This window comes from Orcinus orca, chromosome 11, assembly GCF_937001465.1.
Source record: "Orcinus orca chromosome 11, mOrcOrc1.1, whole genome shotgun sequence".
Lineage (NCBI taxonomy): Eukaryota > Metazoa > Chordata > Mammalia > Artiodactyla > Delphinidae > Orcinus > Orcinus orca.
The window spans coordinates 84,916,293-84,926,012 of NC_064569.1; the positions used below are offsets into that span (position 1 = coordinate 84,916,293).

The following is a 9,720-nucleotide window of genomic DNA, read 5'->3' on the forward strand; positions in this document are numbered from 1 at the left end:
TATGGTAATAATAGTGATATTATTTTGATAATGGTGATGTTAATGATGGTGGTGTGTTGATGCTGATGATGATGGTGGGGATGATAGTGGTGGTAGTGATATTAGAAGTAGTGATAGTGGTGGTGGTAATGTGACCATGACAACCATGATGTTCAAATCATAGGCTTTTTTAAAAATACATTTTTTAGGGCTTCCCTGGTGGCGCAGTGGTTGAGAGTCCGCCTGCCAATGCAGGGGACGAGGGTTCATGCCCCGGTCTGGGAAGATCCCACATGCCGCGGAGCGGCTGAGCCCGTGAGCCATGGCCGCTGAGCCTGCGCGTCCGGAGCCTGTGCTCCGCAACGGGAGAGGCCACAACAGTGAGAGGCCCGCATACAGCAAAAAAAAAAAAAAATACATTTTTTAATCGAAGTATAGTTGATTTACAATGTTGTGTTAGTTTTAGAAGTACAGCAAAATGCTTCAGTTATATATATATTCAATTATATATATACTTTTTCAGATTCTTTTCCCATATAGGTTATTACAAAATATTGACTATAGTTCCCTGTGCTATATAGTAGGTCCTTGTTAATTATCTATTTTATATATAGTAGAGTATATCTGTTAATCCTATACTCTTAATATATCCCTCCTCCCTACCTTTCCCCTGCATTAACCATAAGTCTGTTTTTTGTCTGTGAGTCTGTTTCTGTTTTGTAAATAAATTCGTTTGTATCATTTTTTTAGATTCCACATATAAGTGATACATATGATAAAATTTGTCTTTCTGCCTGACTTAGTGTGATAATCTCTAGGTCCATCCATGTTGCTGCAAATGGCATTATTTCATTTTTCTATGGCTGAGTAATATTCCATTGTATATATGTACCACATCTTCTTTATCCATTCATCTGTCAATGGAAATTTAGGTTGCTTCCATGTCTTGGCTATTGTAAATAGTGCTGCTATGAACATTGGGGTGCGTGTATCTTTTCGAATTATGGTTTTCTCCAGATATACGCCCAGGAGTGGGATTGCTGGATACACCCTCTCCAGCATTTATTATTTGTAGACTTTCTGATGACGGCCATTCTGACTGGTGTGAGGTGAAACCTCATTGCAGTTTTGTCAAATCATAGGCTTTTATGGAGATTCAGTGATTCAAGTCTTTCGACGTGTGATAATAGTGTCTGACATGTAGCAAGAGCTAAATGAATTACTTTTAATTTTTACCTAATAAATGATCTTTATTACCGACGATCAGTAGTTTAGACCAGTGCTTCTCAAACTTTACTATGCATTTTAATCACCTACAGGTTTGTGCAAATGCATGTTGTGATTCAGTGGGTGGGTTGTGAGGCCTCAGGTTCTGCACTTCTAAGCACTCTCAGGTGACTGTCCACGCCACAAGCCAGTGGAGCACACTTTGATTAGCAAGGAATTAGATCACTTAAAATCCCTTTCTAACAGTGTGGTGTGATGTTCACAGCAGTGGATCTGGAATCCAGAGGCATGGGATTTGCCACCTACGACCTGGGTGATCTTGGACATACCATTTTCCTTCTGAACTCTCATCTGTTAAACAAGTGGGCTGGACAGAATGACCTCCTGGGGTCTCTGCAGCTCTTAGATCAGCTAATTGGCACAAGAGCTACTAATGTGTTTTGGGCTGTCCAGAGGGTGAGCGCAAGTCCTATGCTACCTGTCAGTGAGGACTGGCCTGAAGCCCAGGCGCCACGACCTCAGGGAAAACTGGACAACTTACCTCCATGAAAGGGCTGCCCACATGGAGAGTAAGAGTCAGGTGGTCAGAGATCTCCACCAGCCTCTTCTCATCTCCCCTAGGAGACCAGGTTCGTTGATGGAAGAGCCATTCTGCAGTGGGACATCTTTGCCTCCAATGGGATGATTCATGTCATTTCCAGGCCTTTAAAAGCACCTCCCACCCCAGTGGTGAGTATCCAGGGTTCCTGGTGAGGGGCCAGGGGGAATCCCAATGTCCACTCCCCAAGAAGCAAACTACTCCCGGAAGCCCTGTCCACCCCTCCTCCAGATACTGGAGGCGCCTCCCCCATCCACGGCAGCTGGCCTCAGGGATGCCGGCCCTGTTGCATCCCACCCCCCCCCTCCAGTGTGTTAGCAACATAACACCTGCCACCATCAATATCTGCTGAATGAAAAGGGCAGGATGGGCCAATGGAGAAACCACTGGAAAGGGAGTGAAAATCCTGACCTTAGACAAGCCCCAGAACATCACTGAGCCCCATTTTTCTTATCTGCAAAATCGAGGTCGTAATGCCTTCCTCCCTGGGTTCTTGGGAGGGCGAGTTAATATAAAATAATGAAGACAGTCCCTGGCACATAGTACATGCTATATAAGAGTTGGTCGGCTGTGGTTCGTTGGTGGTGGTGATGTTAGTATTCTAACTTTGTTCTAAAAGTATGAGGGAGGGGCGAGCACAGCTGGCTGCTGGGAAGTTCCACAGCCTAGTGGTTAAGCACATAAGTTCCAAAGCCAGGCTGGCTTCCAAAGCCCACCTCTACCACTCACAGGCTGTGTGATATTGGGCAAGTGCTTACCCGCTCTGTGTCTCCATTCTCCCGTATGAAAGTGGAAACAATAAAAATTGTTCGTATCTCTTTGTGTTATTATACATTTAAATGGATTATTTTGTGTAAGGGGGCTTAGAACAGACCCTGGAAATAGTAAGGGCTAGATACATGTTAACAATTTTATCATTATTTTTATCCCAACTGGTACCAAGATGCCTCAGGCCAGCCAGAATGGGGTAGGCTCCAGAAAGCACACCTCTTTGGGGAAGTCACAGTTTTGAGTACCAACCGCTCCCCTTTCTGTGTTCAGACTTCAAGCCACGCTGGCTTGGGAACGGGCATGTTCTTTGCCATCATCCTGGTCATTGGAGCCATCGCTTTGGCTGCATATTCTTACTTTCGATTAAACCGGAGAACAATTGGCTTTCAGCATTTTGAGGTAAGATGGAGACAAATGGGAACATGGGCACGGGGGTCCTCTCTGAAACCCAGCCCCTGGCTCTGGGCTGCTTCAGAGAGCTCACCGGCAGCTGGGCGCCTGGCACACACTCCCCGTCTCCTGGGTGGGGCCTCTGCCCCTAAGAGAGCAGCAGTGGCAGCTCCAAGGCCCTCTTCCTGGCCGAGACAGGACACGGAGGAGGGTGATGCGCTGCCAATGGCCCTTCGTGCCAGGGGTCTGGCTTGGAGGCAAATTCACCAGGGGCCCAGGAGGCCACTCACCTTGGAGGATTCACGAGACAGGCACCCACCAGGACTGATCGGAGCTTCGAGGCTGACTGAGGGTGGGGACAGGGTAGGGACCTACACAGCCAGGGGCCTCACGCCACAGCCAGGGAAACACATTGGCCCTCTTTGAACTGCTGAGCCCACATCCAGGTCAGCGGGTCTCGGCTGATGGTGGGGTGACCCTGGGGAGACACTGGGGACCAGGGTTACCAGCAGCCCCCAAGCAGTAGGTCACTTCCTTCTGGCAGATAGCCTGTGTATTTATCAGCACCATATACATGATTTATAAAACATCACATCTAGCAAAAGTGCACGTGCTGTATGACTCCTTTTATGCTAAGTTCAAGGACAGGCAAAACCACTCCAGGTGACAGGAGTCAGAATAGCAGTTACCCTGGGTGGGACCGAATATTGGTGGGCGAGGGGCATGAGGGTACCTCCTGGGGGGGATGGAGATGCCCTATATGCTGACTTGGGTGGTGGTCATACCTGGGGGGACGTATTAAGAAGTCATTGAACTGAACATTTAAGATTGGTGCGTGATATTATATGTAAGTCAGATCTCAATAAAAGGAAAAGGAAAAAGCTCCCGGAGGTGGGCGGGGGGTGGCTTGCTTTACCCCCCAGTTTTGATGAGACACTCCTGCCTCGGGGACTTGGTGGTGCTCAGCCCTGTGCTTGTCTTTCCGAGCAGTCGGAAGAGGATATCGACGTGGCAGCTCTCGGCAAGCAGCAGCCCGAGAATATCTCGAACCCCATGTACGAGAACACAGCCTCAGCAACCCCAGAACCTTCCTACGACCCCTTCATGGTGAGTGTGTGTTTTTATCTAGGAGCAGGTTCAGCTGGGGTGCAGGGGAACGATGTCTTTCAGCACATCTCAGTGGAAAGCTCTGCACCAAGAAATCTCACTACTAGAACGTGTCTCCCGGCAACAAGCCTAAAATCGAGTGTTGTGAGCTGGGTGAAGCCGTGTAGTTGTGTAGCATTCTGAGCTCTCTTGGGTGGACGGCAGAGGCATCCAACAGTTAGAGGCAGGGGAGAACTAGGGGTTGCCCAACCGCTACCTCGTGACCAGGTGAGAGGTCACAAGGAGAAGAAATCCTGGGCCAAATTCTGCCACAAACATTGACGAGGCAGCAGGCGCAAAGTTAAGACATAAAACTGCTTCAACATTTACAATGTTGCCCAGGACTCTCTTGCCTGTTGTCAGAGCTGCGGCTTGCTATAGGAGCTACGCTTCTTTGATAAGGTCTTTTATATCTCGGGGAGCATATTCTGCTCTGGTCTTCCAGGAAAGGACCACTTGTTTCTAGAGTTAGTGACGCTTGCGCTTAGACGGAACCTCCACCGACGTTAACCCCACGGCAGGGCACCCCATTCACGCTGAATGTGGAAGACACCGCCCTGCCTGTAATTTATTACCGGGTCTGGACTGAGAAGCTAGGAGGGAGATAAGAGAAAATGTATATTGGTCTCTGCCCCAGAGCTCATAAACCCTTGTAATTTCCTAAGTGATAAGAACACTAGGGGCATCTTCTGTTCTGATGAGGATCTTCTGGGTGGGCTCCTGGATGGGGGCTGGTCACCAGAAAGACAAGCCATGATTAGAAGGTTGGAATTCTCAGCCCCACCCTTCACCCTTAAAAGAGGAGAGAGGGGCTAGAAACAGAGCTAATAATCAATCATACCCATGTGAGGAAGCCTCCAAAAAATCCCTGTGTGCGTGTGTGTGTGTGTGTGCGTGTGTGCGTGTGTGTGTGTATCTATTGTGGATTTTTGGTTTGTGGTTACCATGAGGTTTTGATATAGCAGGCTATATATAAACAAGATTGTTTTAAGTTGCTGTTCTTTTAATTTAAATGCATTTCCCATATCCTGCATTTGCACTCTCCTCTCCTCATAATTGCTGGTTTTGATAATCATATTTGTATGCAGATGATTTCCTACCTTTACTGTATGTTTGCCTTTACCGGTGAGCTTTTCCATTCATAATTTTCTTGTTTCTAGTTGTGGCCTTTTCTTTTCCATTTAGAGAAGTTCCTTTAGCATTTGTTGCAAAGCTGGTCTGGTGGTGCTGAATACTCTTAGCTTTTGCTTGTCTGCAAAGCTTTTGATTTCTCCATCGAATCTGAATGAGATCCTCGCTGGGTAGAGTACTCTTGGTTGTAGGTTCTTCCCTTTCAACCCTTTAAATATATCATGCCACTCCCTTCTGGCCTGAAGAGCTTCTGCTGAGAAATCAGCTGATAACCTTATGGGGATTCCTTGTATGTTATTTGTTGCTTTTCCCTTGCTGCTTTTAATATTTTTTCTTTGTCTTTAATTTTTGTCAATTTGATTATTATGTGTCTCGGCATGTTCCTCCTTGGGTTTGTCCTGTATGGGACTCTCCGCACTTCCTGGACTTGGGTGACTGTTTCCTTTCCTGAATTTTTCAGCTATTATCTCTTCCAATATTTTCTCAGATCCTTTCTCTCTCTCTTCTTCTGGGACCCCATAATGCAAATGTTGGTGCATTTAATGTTGTCCCAGAGGTCTCTTAGACTGTCCTCATTTCTTTTCATTTTTCTTTCTTTATTTTGTTCTGCAGCAGTGAATTCCACCATTCTGTCTTCCAGCCCACTTATCCATTCTTCTAGCTCAGTTATTCTATTGATTCCTCCTAGTGTATATTTCATTGCAGTTATTGTATTGTTCATCTCTGTTTGTTTGTTCTTTAGTTCTTCTAGGTCCTTGTTAAACATTTCTTGTATCTTCTCGATCTTGTATCTTCTCGATCTGTATCTTTTTCTGAGGTCTTGGATCATCTTTACTATTATTATTCTGAATTCTTTTTCAGGTAGATTGCCTCTCTCCACTTCACTTAATTGTTCTTCTGGGGTTTTATCTTGTTCCTTCATCTGGGACATATTCCTCTGCTGTCTCATTTTGTCTTACTTTGGGTGATTGCTGTTTCCATTCCGCAGGCTGCGGGGTTGTAGTTCTTCTTGCTTCTGCTGTCTGCCCCCTGGTGGGCGAGGCTGTGCAGGCTTCCTGGTGGGAGGGACTGGTTCCTGCCTATTGGTGGGTGGAGCTGGGTCTTGTCCCACTGGTGGCCGCGGCCATGTCAGAGGGTGTGTTTATCACTCAGGAAGGCTTTAAGCAGGCTGTCTGCTGATGGGTGGGGCTGTATCCCCACCCTCTGGGTTGTCGGGCCAGAGGCGTCCCAGCACTGAGCTTACAGGCTGTTGGGTGGCGTCATGTCTTGGTTGAGAAAATGGCGGCCTCCAAGAGGGCTCCCACCAATGAATACTCCCTAGAACTACCACCGCCAGTATCTTGTCCCCGCAGTGAGCCACAGCCGCCTCCCGCCTCCTCAGGAGACCCTCCAATACCAGAAGGTAGGTCTGGCCCAGGCTCCTATGAGGTCACGGCTTCTTCCCCTGGGTCCTGTGTGCACCCTCCAAGCGTGGAGTTGGTTTCCCCCAGTCCTGTGGAATTCCTGCGATCAAACCCTGCAGGGCTTCAAAGCCAGTTTCTCTGGGGGCTCCTCCTCCCATTGCCAGACGCCCAGGCTGGGGAGCCTGATGTGGGGCTCAGAACTTTCACTCCTATGAGAGAACCTCTGCTATATAATTATATTCCAGTTTGTGGTTCACCCCCCCAGCAGGTATGGGATTTGATTTTATCGCAATTGTGCCCCTCCTACCGTCTCACTGTGGCTTCTTCTTTGTCTTTGGACGTAGGATATCTTTTTTGGTAGGTTCCAGTGTTTTTTTGTCAATGGTTGTTCAGCAGTTAGTTGCGATTTTGGTGTTTTCATAAGAAGAGGTGAGCTCCCATCCTTCTACTCCCATCATCGTCCATAAAGTCCCAATAGTAGGGGATTCAGAGAGCTTACACGGTGGTGAGCACATCCACTTCGGGAGGGTGACGCACCCCAACTCCACGGGGCAGGAGCTGTATTGAAATTCTGTAAGTTGGCACTGAAACATTACAGTACTCTATTGCACCACTGTAAGCGTGTAGAGTGCAACATTTGTTACTATTTTTCTGCAGTGAACCAAATGCAAATATCCCATGGTTCTTAGTGCCTGTGGTAGATTTAATATGTCTGCAATATTGAAAAATAACCAGATCATAAATCCTGTTTTTTCAATCAAACCCATGTAAAAGTTTCCAGTCCAAATTGCAAGGGCAAGTTCAGCTAAACTGCATCTACTAATAGTCTATTTCTGTAAGCCTTGTGATATTGAAATCAACCTCATTTTAAAAGCAAGGGGGAAAAATTACACATCCTGTTCAATGCTCTCCATGAGCCCCATGCATGAAAGACTCGCCGGAGGCAGGTGAGAGAGTATCCCAGATGCAGGGGTCAGCTCAACCCTTCTCATTCAACCAGGTGGCAGAAATGTTCCAGTTATGGGAATCCCAAGCTGAGGATACCAGCCCCAAGTGTGCTTGATTCTCATGCCTTTTATACTGAGGGAGCGGGCATTGCCTATAGACTATCTGGAGTCAATCTAGACAGCATGAACATCCATGATGCGAATTAACAAAACTTCAGTGCTGATCAGAGCCACAGACAGCAGACGGTTCAGAGTGGCTGCCTCTGGACTGTGGCTTCTGATTAGACCCTAGTTCAGGATGAATGTTCAACTGGAAAGTTTTTTTTGTAATCAGAGTAACAGCCACCTTTTGTGGGGTGCTTTTTTAATCTTCCTTAATGTAGTATCTAATTTAATCCTCACACCTCCCTGTCAGGTAACTATTACTAGGATTCTTTATAGATGAGGAAACTACAGCACAGTTCAAATGATTTGTCCAGGGCCACACACCTTCAAACAGCAGAGACTGCACCCGGAACAGGGCCCTAACCTCCATGCCATGAGCCGTGGGACAGCAGTGTGAAGCCAGGCTCGCTCCCAACACGTGTGTCCACGAGGCCCTGAGGGAAGAATCATGTTTTAGGCTGTAGGGGAGGAAGAAGTTTTCCTTGACCCTCCTAAGATCCCTAGCTGGGCCTGAAAAGTAAACTGGTAAAGACAGACTCACAGGACAAAAGCATGTACATTTTTTTGAATGTTTACCTGTACGTGGGAGCCTTCAGGAGAAAACAAAGACCCAAAGGAGGGACCAGAAGAGGAAGCTTTTGTACCTTTTAGACAATAGATGATGTGTGAGGAATTGACAAGGGAAAGAGGTTTGGCGCTAGGGGTAGTGAATGGTGAAGTCACTAGGAAGATAAGGGTTAGTGAACAAGGTTTGTTTGTACAGATTTTAGTCCCCTGATTCCCCATCTGTGGTGGTGTCTTCTTTCCTCCTGGTACAGGGAGGGCATCTTTCACGTGGGAATTCTGTTACCTGTTTCAGGAAAGAAAGGCAAGGGGGTAGGGCAGGGGCGTCGGAGTGACCTTCCTGCTTCTGCCATTTTTAAAAAATTCCTTCAGTTTAAGACATTTAATGTGCCAAGGTGCTTTGTTTGGGGGTGGCGTGTCCCGAACCCCATCAAGGCCTCAGACCAGTAGCCATAAGAATGCTCGACCCGGAAGGATTCACAAACAGAAGGCCTGCACCCTCTGCGTGGCTCACAGACCTCTCATTTCCAGGACCCTGAAGACCAGCAGCTGGACAGCATTGACCCCCTGGGGGCACTGTGAGGGCCGGACCTGCCCCAGCCAGACATCACCTCCCACCGCCTGGGCCCCTGGCGCTGCCTCAGAAAGGCTGTCAACTGTGAATCCTCAGCCCCAGTTGCCTGTGGGAAAAGTAAGGTCCTTTAACATTTCAGAGTATGAAACACTCAAGCCGTACCTCATCTCTTTGGTTGATCTGGGGGATTACTCTGTTTCTGTGGGTGAGGGACCATGTTAAATCCACCCACCAACCCACGGAGACTGCTCCCTCCCTGACTCTCTTCTGTCCTTCCCGTGTCCCTTTAGTGACCAACGCTCTAGTGACCTTGTCTTATTTCCCTATTAGACTGTAAGCTCCCCAAGGCAGGGACCTCCCTATTCGTCTTTATATCTCAGCACCCAGCACAGTGTCTGGCACGGGAAATGTGCTGACGTATTGGTTACAGAATAAAGTCAATGAAACAGATCCAGCGTTTTGGGAAACAAAGCGACCGTTCGCCACAGGAGGGGTCAGACTTTGAAGGTAAAACCAATTTGTTGGGGCCTCTTAGGGCCTTTTCAATTGGCCACCATCTGCCTTAGGAACGCTTCTTTCTTAACTCTGTTTTGTTTGCTTGTGTGAAGAAGACATGAGAACCACATTGAGATACCACTTCACACCCACTAGGATGGCCATCCTCAAAACCACAGCCAATAACGAGTATCGGCAAGGATGTGGAGAAACTGGATCCCACCTGATCTGCTGGTGGGAATGTAAAATGGGGCCCCCAGCTCCTCAAAAAGTTAAACACAGAATTACCGTGTGATCCAGAAACTCCACTCCTAGGTACAGACCCAAGAG

General features: G+C 47.5%; 1 protein-coding gene across 1 annotated transcript in view; it reads left to right on the top strand.

Annotated features, from left to right (window-relative positions):
- STAB2 (stabilin 2) overlaps positions 1-9,372 on the top strand; it is a 159,059-nt gene extending 149,687 nt beyond the window's left edge. Inside the window, exons 66-69 of the mRNA XM_004269450.4 lie at positions 1,828-1,935; positions 2,846-2,974; positions 3,956-4,072; positions 8,853-9,372. Coding sequence (XP_004269498.2) covers positions 1,828-1,935; positions 2,846-2,974; positions 3,956-4,072; positions 8,853-8,903 — 405 coding nt within the window. The 3' untranslated portion in view covers positions 8,904-9,372. The remainder of the gene's footprint in view (positions 1-1,827; positions 1,936-2,845; positions 2,975-3,955; positions 4,073-8,852) is intronic.
- The last annotated feature ends 348 nt before the right edge of the window (positions 9,373-9,720 follow it).